This window comes from Castanea sativa, chromosome 8 (assembly GCF_040712315.1).
Source record: "Castanea sativa cultivar Marrone di Chiusa Pesio chromosome 8, ASM4071231v1".
In the NCBI taxonomy this organism is placed as follows: domain Eukaryota; kingdom Viridiplantae; phylum Streptophyta; class Magnoliopsida; order Fagales; family Fagaceae; genus Castanea; species Castanea sativa.
Genome location: NC_134020.1, coordinates 46,020,559 through 46,041,496, shown reverse-complemented (window position 1 = coordinate 46,041,496; position 20,938 = coordinate 46,020,559). Strand labels below are relative to the sequence as shown.

Genomic DNA, 20,938 nt, shown 5'->3' with positions numbered 1-20,938 from the left:
AAAAAATATAGACACAAATTTTTATAACCACTAATGTGACAGGTTATTAATGCCATGGTACTAAAAAACGATATCAATGATTTTGTAAAAACAAAATTAGTTAACTCAATTATCATAAATAGTGTCACCGCTCACTTTTGATACGGTGGTCACTTTACAAATATAAATGTTTGTGAAGTGTGAGAGTAATGGTTGAAATTCAAGTATTTAAGAGGGAACTTTACACACATATATACTTAAATTATACTATAATAGAAATTTTATCCAGTACAAAAAATAATAAAAATTATCATAAAAAGTAAAAACATATATTGAATTTTCTCTTGGCGTACCAAGTATTGCTCTTTTTGTCAAAACAAAACAAAAGAGTCAAATGGCACCACCCATACAGAAGGACAGGTAGGTGGGTTTTGACTCTGGTGGCGACTTGGTGCACACGTGCATAGTGGGTTCACACTAGACACTACACAGGCAAACGCAAAGTCACGCTGTCTGCTGATTCTGCTTCAAAATAGTCTTCTTGATTCACTCACTTTTCTTTTTTTTCTTTTTTCTTTTCAGTCTTGCCCCCCAAACTTCAGTTATAGTAGAGAACTCTGGGCTGCAAAAATGGCGACCAAATAAAGAAAAAAGCAAAGGTACACACGTCCTTTCTCTTTGTACTTCCAAATCTCAATGCATTGCCTTGTGACTTTTCTCTCAACTGTTTGCTTTTCAATACAATAGATTCTTAGAATGAGTGTGGAAATAAAAGAGAAATTTAATTGCTCAAAGTTAACGCTCACAGCTCTGTATTTCCTTGAAACATATTTATGATTTCTTTTTTCTTCCGTAATATATATATATTTTTGGTTTGGAACCAAAAAGAGAGTAAGAGAACAGAGATACTTGTTAAAACCATAACTGCGTATTTGGTTAAAACCATAAATGTTAGCCTAGTTTTAACGTTTAGGGATTTGGTTGTTTTATATGCTATTTGATGTTGTTTTCAATATGTTAAAGAATGTGTTCAGTAAAAAAAAAAAAAAATCCTTTGGGAAGTGCCTGTAAATAACTCCATGCTCTCGGCTCATGTTCATTAGCGTCCTTGATTGGGTTGGGTGTATAACTATGGCTTATTTGGATCCCTTACTCTCGCAGGCCTAGGCCCAACGGGTAGAGTGCCACTATGGTCACGCCAAGGTGGAAGATGCCAATTCAGGTCGGTCCCCTCTACCCATTTTTTGTTCATAAAAATAAATTCCTCTCTAAATTTGGAAATTTTATTACCTAAACTAGTACACTTGCATAATTGCATTCATTGAATAACATGTTCTGCATCACCACTGATTATGTTCTCAGCAAAAATGCAATTTCAATGAAAATGCATGTATTAGAAGTATTTGGATTGTAAGCAATGGGGATTTTCCAATATTTTTGCCTTAACGATAAATTTGTTTGTGAGAACAGTTTTAGTTGAGCCTTTTAGGGAGAAAAAATGAATCGAAATGCACGTTTGGCTCTGCTGAATGATTCCTTGAATTGAATCGCCTTTTGGTTCTTTGCTTCCTTGTATTACTAGAAGTGTCCAAAGACTATAGATATCCCAATACAAGGTAGATAATCCAAAAAAATTTGTTCAATACTAAAATACTTTTTGAGTAAATAACTATAGATTTCCCAATGCTAGGCTTGATAAATTCATGACACACAAGTGGTTTTGGTAGCGAACAGACCTGTGTAGTTGTGAAGTTAATTAAGGAGCTGCACACTGCAGACAGTCCTGTGGAAGAATTTGATAACACTTCAACACTGCTGAATGTGTAAGTGAAACTATTGTCAAATACATGGTGTGGGATGAACATGAGTGCTGATATGCGTGACACACCAGCCAAATGCTAAATTGTGTCAATGTTTGACTAGCTTGTGATTGGTTCTTAAAGAAGTAGTGTAGAGGTGCTTAGCTGTATCAACAAGGTGCTGGCATGGGGAGTATGTACACAAGGTTATGACATGTTTAAGTGATACTTCCTGAACGGTAATTGATCATGAGCAAGAAGAGATTTTATTTTGGGAATTGCTAGAAGCTGCCATAGCTCAGTCTACAGAAATGTTGATAGTTTGTTTATCATAGGATGTGTTTTACTACAGTTGATGGAGAACGTATCAGAAGGGATTTAATATAAGCCACAGTGACACACAAACTCTGGTAATTTTTCTGTAACAAAATGGTCAATCTATAATGATGAATAATAATAGATGACAAATTATCAGTAGATATTGTGTACATATTGCTATTTTGTAGCGCAATAGACGTAGAAAAGTGCTCATAATAAAATTTCAAGCTTAATGCATCAGTGCATATAGCATATATCAGTTAGTTCCGGAGTGACCTATATCATACCATATCAGTTAGTTCCAGAGTGGCCCTATATCAGACCATTAAGCTAGCATTAAAACAGCATAGAAACAATAAGGTAGCACATGTTTTTCAAAAAATAATCAAGTAAGAAACTAAAAGAGCTGCAACAAGAAGAACCCCCCAAAAAAGTAGAAAACAAATTACCATTGATTAATATTATTTTAAAGAGAAGCCAATGAGCAATATGCTTAGCCAAAGGTAATGTTTACAGGTTTAAAGAGCTGCTGATATATGCTTCCTTGTGGCTAATGCTAGGAACTCTCTCCATCTCCTTATATTTTCCTTTGATAGCCAACAATTTATTAGTGATTGTTTTATATATGTATTCATCATAGTAATACCATTTCTGGGCTTAGTTAATACATGAAAGGGGTTGAAAATTCCCTAAGGACTTCATAATTTGGAAAAAGAGTGCATCACTACTTTGAGACATTTGAATAGTCGGTTGAGGTGGAAAAGGCCTACTGCTAACTCTTATGCATGCCTTCAGATTTATTAAAAGCCCATGCAGTATGGGGTGGCACATTTTTAACTTTGAAGCCTATCAGGAGACTATCATTAAGATTTGAGATGAGCAATTTGGCATACACCTGAAACACAACTATAGCCTCAATGAAGGATCAACAATAGACAATTTCCATATCAGCTGTATATTGGCATGAATCTATGCCTATTTATTAGTACAGGATGAGTCATCTTGTTCTTAGTGTAATGTATAGCCAAAGAGATAAAAATTTAGTTTCCACTGGTCAACTAAGTCATACTTGTTGCATCGACAAAGACAAAAACCATTATGGTTTTTCCTTTTTGATAAGAATTACCACATATAATTGACCTTTAATGTACAAAGTCTTATGTTTATTGTTCAATTGCTTCATTTCCATCCCCAGCATTTCTTTGGATCCTAACACAACGATAATCATATTCTTATTACAGTTGACTTCTTTTTTGTCATACCTAATTGAAGACTCACAATTTTGGAATCTATATTCTCCCACTCGTTCAGTACTATGTTTCCACCAAGAGGATGTTTATTTTCTTGCTTGCTGTTTGTTAAAATTATTAGGGGTAAAGAAATGCTTGCTGATGTTAGACTACCTTGGGTCTCAATTAACTCACTGTCCATTTTTTGATTGAAGATTGTATCTAAATAGTCTATATATAAATATTTTTTGGTTTATACATCATTTAAAACAATCACTATCCGTGCTCAAAATGAAAAATCCCTCTTCTGCTTGTATTTTCATCAAACATCCATTTATTCTTCTCATGATTTGTACCAGTTGCTTGAGACTCGTTAAGATTAAATAATCAACTGTGCTTTGTTTGATGTGATGTGTGGCTTGACTTTGCCACCGCAGAAAAATCCCTCTTCTGCTTGTATTTCCATCAAACATCCATTTATTCTTCTCATGATTTGTACCAGTTGCTTGAGACTCGTTAAGATTAAATAATCAACTTTGCTTTGTTTGATGTGATGTGTGGCTTGACTTTGCCACCACAGAAAATGTAGATTCTTGGATTCTCTATCTACCCTTTGCATGGATATCATTGGTAACACAAATTAATGTTTTTACACAAAGTTTATGCAAGTTAAAACCAGTTGCATACACTACCCACTTTGTTGAGTAGAAATTCTGCATTTAAATTGAAGATCCGGAGATGTGAGGATGTACCCTTTTTTTCTCAAAATTTCATGCAGTTTCAGTTTGCAGTTGGTCTGCCATCAGGGGCAGTTCTACATTAGAGCTTGGGGGGCATAGCCTCTAAAACTTCTTGAATTCCTTATGTTTTCCTTACACATTCAAGGACAGTATTTAGTAAAATATAAGGATGGTCCCCCAAAATTATTTCACATATAACTCTAAAATCTATATTAAAAATAAATTTTTCCTCTAATTTGAACCCAACCCCTCCCTAAAAATTCTATTACCCTAGTTCCACCCTTTTCTTCCATGACTTGGGTTACAATTATTAAACCACTCGGCAACTGCATTTAACAACAATGTTGTACATTGGCTTATCTTCTTTATGCTCAAGTATGTTCAATACATGCGAACATTGCATATTTACCATTTGCGGGTTATCCAATGAAACAGTGCTATTCCATTGGAAACAACATTACTTGTTCCGAGTACCATTGTTCCTTAAAAAAATTATTATTGTTATTTCTGTATAATGTAATGAAAGAGAATCTTGCTTATAAAACCGTCGACAGAAAACCTATTCTAACATTTGAAGATGTAAAACAAAGCTAGAGTTATTCGTATGATGCCATTATGATTCCAATGATTGCATCATGTCAATTTACATCTTTTAAACCTCAAGTTGCTTGCATATGTTGACTTTTGATCCCTATTTTTCACTTCCTCAGGAGTCATCATCAATTTTGCACATTTTTCAACGAAACAGGACAACTGTCGGCCTCTGCCTTTTCACTAGCAGAAGCATATACATGCAATATGTATGTAGTCACTCTTTTGATGATTACCGTCCATATATGGCATTGCTAATTATGCTGTTTTCTTAACTCTTGTTATTGATTGTAAGAAAAGAGAATATGAATTTTCTATACTTTCATCATGCTATTCTGCCGACCCAGTCACCCAACCAAGTTGCTTCTACCTGGAAATATTGTTTTGGTTAAAATTCAATTTAGTCCCTTGACTTTTTCATCAATTTCAAATTATTCCCTAAAGTTTAATTTTTGTCAATTTTGTCTCTCACTTTGTAAAAGCAATTCAATGTGGCATTCCATTCAAATCTGTTGGCAAACAATAATGTTTGAGCATCCTTAAATAAAAAGAAAAAAAAAAGTGTGTGTGCGTGTATATAAAACTGAAAACATTTATGAGAAGTGTCATTTAATAGATCTTGTTATTTGATGAGTATTGTTTAAAAAAAAGTTAAACAACTTCATTTGGTAACAGAATTTGGACGGAGGACTTATTTGACAATTGAAGTAAAAGTCAAGTGACAAAATTGAATTTTAGCCTTTATTTAATTAAATTTTTTGTCATCTTTTACTCTTTTGTGAATATAAATCAGAAAAGTAAGCATTATTTTTTGTACAGAACAGCTATAACTAATTAACTTCAGTGCAGAGATGGAGGCATGTTTTTTTTTTTTTTTTTTTCTTTCCCTTTGGGAGAGGGGGGGGGGGGGGGGCGCTGGTTGAGATTTTGTTATGTTCTCTTTGGAAGGCTACTCTGATCATGGCAGCCTGCAGAGTCATTTGTTTCATTGGTTGATGAATCTTGTGCAAGTCCTAATATCTTCTGCGTTCACTATGCCACCCTTGAAGACAATTTGCGATGAATCTGAAAATATGAAAGTAACTGCAGAGTTACATATTGTCATTACCATCATGTTCTATTGGCAGGCTGCAGAGTTATTTGTTTTGTTGGTTGAAGTCCTTTCGAATCTTGACCAAGTCTTAATATCTTCCACTGTCACCATGCCCACCTTGAAGAATTTATAATGAATCTACAAACATGAAAATAACTACAGAGTTACATATTGCATTATTTTGATTGGCCATTTGTAAGCTTTAACTGATACAACTGAAAATGTAGGCAATATTTTTGAAGCAAACCAGGAATTCAAGTGAAAGCATCATTTTCAAAGGCAAGAATGGCATATAATGTGAATTGTAGCCTAGTCCTTGTACAATTGAATTTTCCCGACAACCTTGGCCTGGATGCCTGAAGAAGGAAGAGGTTTGAATTGTCTTTTCTTTTCTTTTTTGGACAATCTATTTTGGAATGCGTGAAGGTCAAATTCATGTTTCTGTGTTATAGAACGATGCCTTGGAATGGTTTGTGATCTAGTTACTTGTTTTGGAATCTAAAATGTTAAATTATTTGTATCAGTTTGCGTAAAAAATTACATATGAATATATGATAGCATTAGATGCCAAGTCAAGTTGGAGAAAACAACTGAGTTCCATATTTCTCTAATTATTTATATGCAAAATAACTAATAAATGTTTTTTTTTTGTGCATGTATTGTTCCAGTTTTTTTCCTTGTCTATATCTGTATATAATTCTTACTTGATTTTGAAATATGACTTCCTATTGCCTATTCCAGGTTCACAAGTTGTGCTTGGGAAGTTGGCATAGTTTCAATGGGAGAGAGAAAAGGTGATGCCATTTTCAAACTTAAAAATAATTGAATTTATCATATTACACATCTTTTACATCTTTCTAATTTTCTGTTACTCTTCTATCACTTTCTGTGACAAAGTCAAAAAAAAAAAAAATCTAAAGTAAGCTATCCTACTGCCTATGTCATTTAGTTCAATTTGCTGAACGGGGCTGCAGCTCTGAACATTGATTGACTTAGGGCCAATTCAGTTGTTCCCACTCCCATAGAGGTTGTTCTAGACCATCATTTATCCCCCAGTCAAAGCCATCAATCTCTGGGAGATCAACATGGTCTCCTCCCGAGTGAGAAGTTTCAGATGAGCTGGTTTTCTCTACCATTGTGGTTTTCTGAGAAGATGTTGCAACCCTGTTATCACCAAGCTGTGGTGTCTCTCTTGTTGACATTTCTGGGCGTCGATCAAATGCTCGAAAGCTTCCAGAAACCACATACACTCGGCACAAACTGAACTCATGCCTCAACTACAGGAAATAAATAGTGGAATAGGATACGATAATTAGAAATTCTGAAAAAAAAAAAAAAAAGAAGAAAACTATTTTCCATCTTTGGGATATAAAAAAAAAAGAATTTTTTGTTTTGTTTTGTTTTTTGGATAATAAGTTTTGCTGGGCGAGGGAATGAGAGGTTTGAACTAGTAACCTGATCTCTATTTGCATAAAATGCCCCTCCCACTTGGGCATATAATCCCATGAGACTCATTCTCATGTGAGAGTGTTATATGCAACTATTACAATAAGCCACTACTCAATGAGTTGTGGTTCCCTGTGGCCCATTGTAGAAAAAAAGAAAACAAAAGAACTTTAGCATTGCATATGCACCTTGGGAACTACGGTGCTAGATGAGCTTGGCACTTCTTCAATGGCTCTGTACTCATTCATCTTCCACTTGGTCTTCCTTCCAGTGGGTGCCTTCCCCTTATAGAAAACCATGGTTTTCTTCACTCCAATCACACGATTATCTGATGAATACACATAGCCAGGAGAGCCTGTTGCTTTCCAGTACCCAGAATCTGTAGTTCTGCTGGGTCTTCCTCCCCTAGCTTCTCTTTCTTGTCTTGGTGCAAAGAAAAACCATTGCTCAGTGTCTGCTTGACACATCTCTCCTGAAACCTCTGCAACACAAAACAGAAACCGAGTCAGCTTACTTACAATACCATTTAGCTCAAACTTAAAAACCATTTCTAAAGCATACACAATTGGGTTAAAATGAAAGTGGAGTTAGTTTGTGGAAGAGATATGTACTTGGAAGGTGCCAAGGCTCTATGTCATAAATGCTGATGACTGGGATAACTCGTTGCACATCAGGTCTCTTCCCTTCAAGCTTGTTGTGTAGGTAAAAGGAAACGAGCTCTTCTTCAGTTGGGTAGAAACGAAAACCAGGTGGGAGTTGTTCCATTGTTGATGAGAGTTTTGAGAGCTTGTAATTGCATTTGATATTTTGAATTGCTGTGTGATTTTAAATGGCGTGAAGTCTTATATATAGAGGGGTAGAGATGGCACAGTAGTGTGAGAGAGAACGAGAAAAGTGGGGAAGTTTGGGATTGGGTGGAAAGTTCCACGCGGTTATGCGAGAAAATGTTGTCTCTCTGTCCTATAATGTCTTTCCGTAGTGGTAATAGAAACGTCAAATAGTATCCACTCTTTGTAGTTTTGAACCAGTCAGCTTTCTCTTTCTTCCCTGTTTCGCAACTGTAGCTTTTGTCCTGTGCGGCCTCATGCTAATAGATGAGTAGTTTTAGGACCACAAATTATTTCACAACTTCTTTACTACAACTCTAATATGGCAGATTATGAGGGGTTAATTATCATTTACACATAGACCCACTATTTTTTCTCTACCAATTATACTTTATTGTGAAAAATTATGTGATCTAGACTTTTCTGTTAATCAAATTTTGAATGTACAACTGTTATTGTGGGTCTCCAATTAATTTGCCTCATCTTCACGTAATCATTACTTTTTTTTGTTTGAGAGGTGACGTAATCATTACTTAAAAACCCTCAAGTAATAGAGAAATTATATAATACTTATAGTGGATCACGTTATTTGTGCACTATTCTACTAAAAAACTTACACTTGTTTAAATTGTCAGGTTAGCTTATGATAATAAAAAAATTTGTTAAACTAATTTTAAATAGGTGGGAGAAACATGGCCAGAGGCCTATTACAATCTTGCCTGGTTCTATGGGCCTCTTTCTCTCTCTCTCTCTCTCTCTCTCTCTCATTTTTTTTAGAGGATTATGGATCAAATTTCTTCAAATGTATTCTATTGGAATCGTATAGAACTGATATTTCTGGATCTTGTATTAGATTCGTTTATGACATTAACAATAAGTTCTTGTGGTTTTCACTTGTAGCTTAATTAGTTGACGTTTCCTAATGTCTCCAACAGAAACATTGAGGGTTAATATTCCCTCTCTCCTAGTTATCGAATTATAAAAAATAAAATAAAAAATTTATTGTACTTTACATCCAATAATAATTATTTTGCATGTCTGACATTTGTAACATCCCTCTTACAATATGAGTCTCACACAGTTATGAGGTCCACATGTTATAGGAATATTATGTAGGCTAGGTGTATGCAATATATTCTTCTACATCCTGACATTCATAGATCATGTAACAATAGTATTTTTATTTTTCTCATCCCATGTCGGCGATTAACTAATTGCATTGGCAAAAACTGCCTCTCAAGGCTAAGCATTTCCTTAGATGTGATATATTAGATTTTCTAATTAAATTTAAACATATAGATGCATTGAATTTAATTATTTTTGGAAAAGATAACACTATTTATGTTTCATTGATCAATGTAACCATGCGCTTAAATTTAATTGGGAGACCTAATGTACAACACCTAAAGGCAAAAAAAATCCAACTCAATCAATGTAATGATTTTTTTCCCCCAAAACCTGTCACACCAACTACTAAAATACAATTAATTTAATTAAAATTCCAGTCACTTGACTATAATCGTTTCTTTGATAGATACGATAAAATTTCAACTTATAGCATTTGCTTTTTGATGATTGTTCTAAATACCAATTAGTTTTTTGTGTAGGTGAGATTGAACACTAAATCTCTTATTGACAATAAAAGATTTGACCGGTCGAACTAACTAGAATTCACACTATAATTTTTCCCTTGAAAGGGAAGGAAATTAATAACTAACATTAAATATGAAGATCATTTTTACGATAAATTATTAAGTCTACCAAGAAGACGGCTGAAGTGGATTTCCTAACCAATAAGACGATACAATCTATGTTAATGTGTGAGTCAACTTCTTAATCAATACAAGAAATAAAAAATTATCTTATGATGTCATATTTATATAAATGGTAAGGTTTCAATTAGTTGGGAGAACCATGGAGGACAGCAGTTTGGACCTAATAATTTATCCTCTTTCTACCGTGTTATGTATTCTCCATTAATAGAATTTATCCAGCAAGGCATATACGTTAAAAGGAATTCTCTGTCATCAAGGCAATTTGCAAGAGTGATCTATTTCTTCTTTAACAATAGTGGAGGAATGTCGCGTTATCTGTATGATTTTTCTTACTGCAAATCATTTAAAAAAAATTCCGGACAGGAATTGGCCCAGTTGACGTGAAGGTTGGGAGCTGGAACGATTCAGGGGGTTCCTACAACATTTGTTTCACGCGCAAAACCGCATCATTGTTCTTAAAAGAAGTGAAATAAGAACACACACTTTTGTCTTATTTCTCTTGGCAAAGAATGTTGGAAATTAAGCTCAAGCATTAAAAATTTGTATATAAATAATCCTCTGAGGAAAAAAAAGAAAAAGAAAAAGAAAAAATCTCAACCAGAATATATAAATTTCATTCACGTAGGAGACTATAGGAATAGGAATAGGAGCGTGTGTCACTCTCACTCCGACATCAATTTAATTAGTTGCTTGTGTTTGTGACGACTTAAGTCTGGCAATAAATGATTGGTAGTAGGTACATAGCGAAGGTGCTGGGAATTTACCTGCATCGGTGTTTTTGCCGACGCACCAGTTGACGTGTATCTAATATATTTTTTGAGTATTATGAGTATTGGGTTTAAGCTTATTTTTATCATCGTTTAATAATACTACTTTACTTATAACCCTATCTCAATAGAATTAAAGTTGTAATTTTTTTATTATCCCAGCGCAGATTTAGGGTGAGGACTTTTTATTTTATTTATTTTAAAGAGAAATGTTAATCATTGCTTTGAGTGCATTGGTTTAAGAATCATTTTAAAACATATTTTTTGGAAAAATAATAAGGTAGTTAATTTTGTGGAAAGTTTTTTTTTTTTTTTTCAAATACCTCATGCGGTCCCTATCTATCTAACATGTCATGTTTGCTAAATTGGGTCCTCATGCGATACTATTTGAGATTCTAAATGCAGTTGGAAATCTTGGTAATGACTAATGACTTTCACTATCCTAGCCTAGGGCCCTAGAGTGAAATTTATGACATTTAAAATGCAAATGAAATCAATCAGAATCTAATGAGATAATTAAGTTTTCTTAAATATTTTTCGATGTGTCACATGGTATCTTTTACTTTTTCTACCCCAAGTGCAAATTAGTCAAGTGGAAAGAAGAAGTGCTCTAACCACACAATAAGAAAAAAGGGTGATCCGATGACACTGGGGCAGTACCGGCCTAAGACTCTCTAGTATTTAGGTCAGAGAAGTTTTTAACAAGATTCAAATAAAGTAGAACTTAAGAGAGAATAATGTAGCTTAATTGTTTTTCATACATGGATGAATGAGGCCGGTGGTTCTTATATAGGGGTTGTGTGTGACTGTTGAGGGTCATTTATGTTTCCCTCTCATGAATGTTATTAAAACTCTCGTTGGCATCAGTTACTTTCTGAATGGGATTTTGAGACTGTTGTGTAATGGTTGTCCATTAACGTGCCCTTAAATGCTTTCATAGATTATTCACCCATTTATGATGACTTTGGTTGGTGGCCCAACATAATTTGGGGCTTAAGGTGAAAAATTTATGCGGAGCCTTTTATATGTAAATATTAATTAAACAAAATTACTTAATATAAATTAGAATCAAAGTTTTTTTTTTTTTTTTTTGAGAAATCAAATTGAGGTTAATTTGACACATTAAATACATAACTTGATGAATAATACCAACTAAACTAATGTGAATTTCATATAGAGAATTGAATTTCATAGTTGAATCATAAATTTTAATAAAATTAAATAAAAATATATTATTATTAAAAAAGATACTTTATTTTGAATATATGACGATGCATAGTTAAGTTAAGTAGCAATCTAATTTTTAATTTTATATCTCTTGTATTTGAGTGAGAGAGATAGATATTATTTGATGTGTGGCTTTTGTAGGATATTGGTTTACAAATATTAAAGTCTCAAACTATTAGGAGAGATTAATCTATAATTGATGATTTAACACATTTGCACTTTTTTTTTTGAAACATTTTAGGCTTTCAATTGGGTTAGGTTTCTATTGGTCTCGTACTTTGAGAGTATTGATAGAAATGAAAAGGAAAAATGCGAAAAAAACACTACAAAATGTTCGCAATATGATGTGACAATGACTATTATTGATGAATTTCATCAATCTAATTAATAAATGTTTAAATTACTTCTTTTGTGATCGGTGGGATGCCGATTTATAAGGCTATAGTAAAATTTGTGGTATCCTTAACATCATTTTTTTTAAAAGTGCACAACTATTAAAAATATATATAATTTTATAAAATTTTGGGCCTTTGACAATGTAGGAGGAGCTGTTTCCTTAAAGGTAAAATTTTATTTTATTTTAATTTATTTTTTTGCAGTAGGGCCTTAGGCCTAGGCCTTGGGTTGACCCTGGTTGAAGAATAGGTCATTCAAGAGTTTGGAAGAGACCTCTCTTTCTGAAATTCCTTTCCCCAAAACCACACAATAATGAAGATCTCAACCCTGTCCCTCACCCCAAGTCTACTGTATTCTCACTCCCAAACAAACAGATGAGAATTATTGGGTTCTAAGATTTTAGGTTTAAATGTATTAGAACTCTAATTTGTAAGTTGGCAAACCATGATCAAAACGTTTTAGTCTTGTTTAGACATGCTCAAAGTATGTGTCTTTTATGTAAAGTTGGAATCGAGTTGCTGCAGAATTTACTGTATAAATCTGTCTGGCTCGATCGATTGAGAATTAGACTTGACTGATCGAAAGTTGTGCAAATTATTTTTCTGCAGAATTTTTCAACTCAGCCCAAACCTGTTTTACGTGTAGGGTTTTATGTTTTTCCCTAGGTATAAAAAGGAAAACCCTAGCCACGTTTTTAGAGTCGTTGTTGTGGCTTTTTATGCTGTGTGCGTGAATCTCTTATGAGATCTAGAGGTGTTTGCTTTCACATACATTTAGGGTTATCAAGATCTAGATTGATGTCAAAAGCTTGGTGATCAATTCAGTTGCAGATTCAAGAGCTTAAAGATATACAAGAGGGAGTGCTTGTGCTACTAGGAATCTAAGAAAGAAGTAGTCCAAGAACTCGGAGCTGTCACGTGGTCGTAATAGTAAGTTTCCTACTTAAGGTAGTAATAGGATGTTAGTGGTCTAAGTCGTTATTGTGTAAACTTCAATTCTTTCATAGTGGATTTAGTTTTACCTTGAGGATAGCTAGGTTAAATCCTCCACAGGTTTTTTACCGGTTTGGTTTTCCTCGATCATCATATTGTTGTATTTTTTATTTTCCACACTTTACAATGATATGATTTATATGTGTTAACCTAGATTTGCATAATTTACCTAAGTTAATCACTTGACTAAATAACTAGGTTAATTTGGTTGTGTTTAAGGGGTCTAAAAACGTACTAGAATGTTTTTCAAATGTATAACCAAACACCAAAGAAACCTACTTTTCCCTCCAAAAAGTTTTATGTCAAAACAAATGTAACCTAAAAACCAAATTCTAGGGTAAATTAGAAATATGTAGACTTTTAAAAAAATTATATCACAATATTAGAAAAAATTAACAAAATGTCAATAATTTTCATTTTAGATTATATTAGGGTAAATTATATTTTACATGTTAAAATTGATGGGATTGTAAAATTTTAGGATTCAATATGATACTAGTGACATTATATAGGACAAAGTTTGACTACACACTTGGTTGTAGCTTAAGGTTACAATTTTATTCAATATCTTTTTATTGAACGTGAATTTTGAAAAATCCACCATTGGATTATATTTTTTTTTCTTATATCTCTCATGCTTGCAATATTTTCAAAAGATCAAAGATTTATACCTATGTCATCAATCAATTATTTAAATTGTAAGTTTTTGTAGTATGCATAAAAAATAAGTTTATGGATCATATAATAAATAACATCTGATTAACACAAAATTTGACATGTGTGTTAAGAGCGTAAAAAACATGCAATCCAACAGTTAAAATTTCAAAATGTGTAACAATGTTAATTTTTTTAAAGGAAGTTGTAGTTTTAGGCTATAACTAAAATTGTATCTAAATTTTGTCCAATTATATATTAATTTAATTTGTAATAAAAGGAAATCTTGCATGTATATATATAATACTAATTAGTAAGAAGGATGAGAAGAGGATTAGATAAAAATTTAATAGGTGTAAAGTGTCTGTTTTGAAACAATTTATTTATCTGAAATTGAAAACTTTTTGCTAAAAGTACAGTAGATAAAGCCAAAAAGTAGTTGAATTAGTAAAGTGTAACCCATGAATAGTAGCAAAAAGTGCAATGGGATCCATGAATAGTAGCAAAAATAAGTTAAATAGTAAAAAAAAATTGGTTTTTTAAGCTATGCCAAACACAACTAAGTCTCAAACTCACATTGTTGTGTACACACTTAATAAAGTAGGATTCAATTCCCTTCTCTAAGCATTCACATTAATGGTGCTAAAAAATTTAGCTTTTAGCATCTCAAAAACCTACTTTATCTATTTTTTCACCCCATTTAACAATACACTCTATATCTTATCTCTTACTTTAGAACATCACCCATTAAAATATAAAACATCCACCTACAAAACTTGCTATAGTTGGTGAGATAAGAGAGACAAAGAATAATAAATAAATAAAAGCAAGTAACAAGTTGTTAAATTTTTTTAGATTTAGCAGTTCCAATATAGCATGCATTTTATAAAAATAGCTTTTTGGCTATTTTAACACCACCAATGTGAATGCTCTAAAACAATATAAAATAAAGCCTAAAAAGAGATCCTTTAAGGGTCTATTTGGGATCCGCTTATTTTGTTGAAACTGATTATTTTGTGTTGAAAATATTGTAGGTAAAGGTAAAAGTTAGCTTAAATAATATAACGGGACTCATGAATAGTACCAAAAAATGTAGTGGGCCCATGAATAATAGTAAAAATAAGCTAAATAGTAAAATAAGCGTACGTTTGCCAAACAATGATTTTGCGTTTTGTGTTTTTTTACTGGGTCCCACGGCGCTGTTCATGGACCAACCAAGTACTGAAAAACGCAACAATGAACATTAAATCCTAAGTCTCACGACACTATTCATAATTTAAAAATTATTTTGCTATAGTGTTTTTAACAATAAGTTTTCAGTTTTCAGCAAAATAAACGGTATCTAAACAGACCCTAAGTTGACTTTTTAATTTGGAGCCAAACACATCCTAAAAGTTTAAAGTCTTTTATCTTTTGCCCCAAGTCATTGAAAAGAAGATGGGTATATAAGGGTAGATCCCATGAGTGTGAAATTCAAGCCCACCTAAAATGAAAGGTCTAGATCACAAAAATATTTTGACATTTATAGCTAGAGCTAAAATCCAACATCGTTAACCCCTCCTTTGAGGGTTGAAGGAGTCTTTACTCCTTAACAAAAGTTGATTGCCTTCTTAAACGCCATCACCAATAGAAAACAGAAAGATTTTTTTGACAATGATATGAAAAAGACCTAAGTTGTGACTTGTGAGATATATGCCTATTTTAATATCTTTTGTTTTCTGGATAAAACAAAGTCCCAATTTTTGTGGCATAATTGAATGCCACATAGTCGTAAAACACATTACAAAGCAACTACGAAACTTTCTGTCCTTCGTCAGCAAGACCCAGTCTACCTGGTACCCAAATGGAAAGCAAAATTAAATTTAATAGAATTGGAGCTACGTTGCGATCATTCAAAAAACTCAAAAAGCCAATCCATGTCGGGAAAACTTTTTCCAACCTAAATTCACTTTGTTTTCCTCTTCGTTTCCGCGTTTAAGATAAGAAAAAGTTTATCTTCTAGGACCTGTACATTGGAACTTCCCTCGTATTATACTGAGTCTTCTTAAATATAACAAAGATAATCTATTTTATAATTAGTTTTATTTGTTTTTTTGATTTTAAAGGGTTAAATTATTGATGGTTTTAAAAGTTAAAACTATTAAGATATGATGATAAATTTATTCATTTTTAATCACATACTTCTAAGAGTTCCAACATTGTCTTTCCCGTATGAGCTTAAATTCTATTTTAATAAGTGAGGAGGTCCAACACATAAGATTTTAATATGGTATTAGAACCACGGTGGTCGATATAGTACCAGTACCGGCCAGTATATACTGTACCGGCCAGTCAGTGCACCGGTATTGGTACACTTTTATTTTGTATCGAAAAAATATCGGCCATACCGGTCAATTTCGGGCAATACCGGCCGGTACTAGGTGTACCGGCCGGTATAAAAAAAAAAGCTTTTTTTTTAGTTTTTTAATTTTTGAATTTTCGTAAGGGCATAATGGTAACTTATTTACATTAATTTATTAGTATTATTTGTTTTCTTAGTATGCAATGAACAATTAAGCTTTCTATTTTTTATATTGTGTTTTTTTTTAATTGATACTAAAGTTTAAAACTATGAATAATTTGTTTTGAATTGAGGTAATATTTTATGATAAACTTATATATTTACTATAATATAAGTGAAATATTATATGCTTATAAACATGGTTCTAGAGATTTTGGTGTGTGTATATAATATATATATATATATATATATATATATATATATATATATATAAAATAGCGGTAAACTCGAAACGGTACACCAGTATTGACCGGTATCCGAAATATATCGTACCAGTGACCAAACCAGTACAGCCTCCGGTACGGTATTGACTTCCTTAATTAGAATATAATTTAATCATTTAAACATGGTAAGGCACAGGGACGGAGCTACTCTTTGGCCCCCTTGGATTTTGGGGAAATTTTTTTTTTATAGGTATATTTAATGTTCAATTAGCCTAAAAAAAAAAAAAAAAAAAACTTGGTCATTATTAGTCTCTTCTTACTCGGAGATAAAGATGATAGAAAAAAAATTTCTCATTGAATGAATAGGAAAAGTACAGCTCTGCTTATATATACCAGGAATAGAGCAATGGAATGAAACAAAAGGAATTAAAAAACAAGCTTTTTAATTTTAACCCAAATCAATTTCTCGTGCTGCATTTTTTGGATTCTCAATATCAAAATTAGCCTAAATTCTATTTCTTAATGACCAAAATATTAGACAAAAATCCTCCCATCCCCACACGTAGGCTACTCCTCAGCTCTGCACAAAGGCTACTCCTATGCTGGATGTTTATTCTTTGACTATCTTGATATTCATTGAATCCATTGATGACCATAGTGGAGGAATGTTAATTGTTTGTAACATTATCAGTGATGTTTATTGTCTTTGTGAGTTACAAAAGTCAATTAATGATATTAGAGAGATTGTAAAGCGGATAGAATTTGTCAAACCAAGTGTCAATAGCATTCAAAAAGAAAAAAAGAAGAAGTGTCAATTGGGCTTTAAAATGCCTAGCTAAGTGGCGAGAGAAGAGACTATGATAGAACATGAAGCTAGATAACGTGGTCTTCAAAAACATACCCAATCTCAACAATTCAATTTGAATTATTGACCCAAATAGATGATAAAATATTAAATTGACCAGAAAATTTTTTTATTCTTGAAGTTGCAATTTTTTTTTTTTTTTTAAGTCCAAACTTTGCCCCCCTAAACCTTTGACTCTGGCTCCATCCCTGATAAGACATTTTAGATTGATACATAATATCTAATTTTATTTCTTTTATAAATATGATAGAAATTTAACTTTTGGCAATTTATTTTATGATAACATTCTTTCTAGGATAATTGCTTTTATTATTATGCTAAAATAATAATTAACTTTTGGTGTAAATGGGTTCATTTTGAACTTTAAATCTCTTATTAAAGGTTAAGAAACTTTACTGGTCGATCACCTAAATCCACCGACATCTTATCTTATCTATGAAATAGATCAATTCATACGAAAAGGATTCTTTTTCCTCTCACAGGCCTGGCAAGAAACTCACCAGAAGTGAGAAAGGGCTCCATAAGATCTTATGAGAGATACTTTCTCTCTCAACTCTTAAGCTACAGGGACCTCGTATGAGCTGTGCCTCACTAGCTTGTGGGGTCTTAGCATTCGCAATATAGCAAGCATTTTATTGGTGACCTTTAGGGGTTGATGCTTGGAAAAAGGGATAGAAAATTATATTTAAGTGTTTTAAGTAATGAATAAAATGAGAGATTGAGAGACCTCTATGAATCTTTCGCGGTTGACTCTTTGTGACTTGAACGTCATTTTGGGGAAGGGGTTTTTATAAAAATCAGTATATGTGTGGACACATGAATCGGACTTGTTGGGTTTCATAAATGACAGAGGTCACAAGACACGGAAAAGTCATGTCTTGTCGCCCACTTTCCTACTTGACCTGTTCTCTTGCCTACCGCGACTCTTTCTTTGTTTCGCGAAGCACTGCGTGTAGCGTTTTCAAATTTTTTTTTTTTTTTTTTTTTGGGGCTGCTGCAGCCTCAGGGACATATACTACTGTTTATATTACTGCAGATGTTGGCTTTTCAATCGCTTTAAGCTCTTTTTATTTTTTGTTTTTTTTATTATAAAATTTTCAGTTTTTAACCGATAAATAATACGGTATATTACTATTTAATACTGTTTATATACTATTTATGAGACCTACAAACATTTTATTCTGAAAAAAAATTAAAAATGAGACCTACAATACTATTTGTATATTTAAAAATTATTTTACTACAGTATTTTCAGTTTTCAATTTTCAACAATAAGTTCTATTCAAACGAACAATTAAGCTTACTTTTTTTTTCCTGCTATTTCGGACTGAATTTCTTAAACTTGATGCTATTTATTTAACTGATTATTACAAGCCTTAAAACTAAGTTCACAGTGAGTTAAGTACTGCTGGAACTAAGGTTGTCAAAATCGGGATCCTACATAGGATCGTAGGAGGTAGGTGAGATCGTGGATCGTAGGATCGGATCGTAAATCGTAAAATCCTATATTATTTGAGAAAAAAACAAAAAAAACAAACATTTGTATGTTAAATAATCACATAAATTATACATTCATTAATATAATTACCATACATCACTATATTCATTTATAAGCATCATTTAAAGAGGTCAAAAATCTCAAAACATGACACTCTATTGGAATATTTTTTATTCGGATCCAACTGGCACACTCTCTACATTAGAGTTGAAAAATTTGGTCTATTGGGATTTTATTTTTCATTTAAGTCCAACTGAGCAATCTATTAAGTTTAAAAACATTACAAGAAATAAAGGTCGTTTGGGATCGTCAAAATCGTGTGATCCTATCGATCCTGAACGATCGCAAAGATCCTTGAAAGATCCGAATCGTTTTGAGCAGGTGAGATCGTAAAATCGTAGGATCGTAGGATCCAGATCGGGATTTTGACAACCATGGCTGGAACCCCAGACTTGAGCTTTTCAAATATATAATAAATACATTTTTTTTTTTCATAATTCTATAATGAAGAGAAAAGAGATATGAACTAATTATGTTATTGGTGTATACTATATTATCGTACATTTTGAAGGGTACATATTATGTTGTCAAACTTTTCATTCATTTTGACCAAAAGTGTAATAATTCTATATAGTTCCCATATTTTAGGATACTGTTAATTAATATTATTAATCTTTTTGGGGGTTGTTGATGAGCATGGATGGCTTGAACTGAGGTGGACTTCTATCTCTTTAATGAGATATATTATTTTGTGTAATATGTTGTATTCAAATAGGATGCTATATATAACCATTCCACCTCCTTGAATGGACTCAATAGAGCGCTAAAAAGATATTTAATTAGAGGAACTAACGTACTACAACTAGGTTATCTTGATGTGAAAGGAAAAATTCATTATTTGGTGCAGAAGAAAATGACTCTTCTTAGTATGGGAGGAAAAAGTATTTATTGTAGAAGAAATTATTGGATATTATTAATCTATCAAGAAATAAAATTAGAGTTTTATAAATAGATACTTGTAAAATGGCTTGTTGCATTTTGTCGAAAGATCCTTTCACATGGGGAGAAGAGAAGACCACTAGAAGAACATGAGTGGATTTCTTAGAAAAGTAGTTTGGTCAAATTTTGAGGTTGATAAATTGGTTGTCTTGCGAGTTTGTTTGTAATGTTGATGTAAGAGTTTTTGGGTGTATTGAGGCTTTGAGAATGTGAGCATATGTGTATATGGTTTATGAGTTAGTTTGAGTGATTATCTAACTTTCTGAGGTTTGACTGAGTGTGATTGTAATCTATATTGTTGATAATGAATTTTAGTTGCCGTTATTTGTGGATATGGGGTTGAAGTTGTTCGATACTTGCTTGGCTTATTTCTAAGTTAATTAATATGTTTGCAAGAAAGGGAAAGAAGAGGAGAAAAACGGAAATGACATATGGAAGATAAAAGACTATATATATATAAAAGAGAGAGAGAGAGAGATGGCTATAAGGGAGTAGCTAGGAAAGCCCTTAAAAATTAAGAAGCAATTATCTTATGTGAGAGGCTAGATCCATAATAAAACGAATACAGGAGATACTTCTCCTTAAATTATTATAAGAGAATTTAATAGAGCTAATTAGTAGTGATGAGAACAACTCTATGATTGTAGGGTATAATAGACAAAATTATACAATATTATGTAAATTATTATAAGAGAATAAGTGATAATTGATTTATATCATATAAATTATTTAAAATTTTAATAAATTATTAAGAATTAGAAAGAAAGTAACTAAAAAAAAAAATTTAATCATAATCCTTACTAATAGTATGAAGTGAAATATGTACACCAATAAGATTTCCATGAGCTTTACCTCCAAAATAGTGATCTTTATTGTTAACACGATTTTGGTATCCAAACATAGGTTGATGAACATGTCACAAATCTCATGGAGTTCGGTGACACCCTCTTACCACTAACTTGAATTGTTTCCATGAGCGTCTGCACCACACAATTACCAATGGTTGTCTTTATCGTCAC

At 32.5% G+C, this 20,938-nt stretch overlaps 1 protein-coding gene and 1 long non-coding RNA gene across 2 annotated transcripts; one reads left to right on the top strand and one right to left on the bottom strand.

Moving 5' to 3' along the window:
* The first annotated feature begins 474 nt into the window (after positions 1 to 474).
* LOC142607014 (uncharacterized) lies at positions 475 to 6,623 on the top strand. Its single transcript, XR_012839216.1, has 5 exons — positions 475 to 638; positions 1,141 to 1,201; positions 4,776 to 4,865; positions 5,977 to 6,120; positions 6,491 to 6,623. It is a non-coding gene; the product is annotated as an uncharacterized LOC142607014 (long non-coding RNA).
* On the bottom strand, positions 6,563 to 8,131 carry LOC142607013 (NAC domain-containing protein 90). Its single transcript, XM_075778418.1, has 3 exons — positions 7,807 to 8,131; positions 7,384 to 7,676; positions 6,563 to 7,026 (listed from the first exon to the last, which is right to left on the bottom strand). Exons 1-3 carry the CDS (start codon positions 7,958 to 7,960, stop codon positions 6,742 to 6,744), a joined length of 732 nt encoding a protein of 243 aa, XP_075634533.1. The 5' UTR covers positions 7,961 to 8,131; the 3' UTR covers positions 6,563 to 6,741.
* Between the last annotated feature and the right edge of the window lie 12,807 nt (positions 8,132 to 20,938).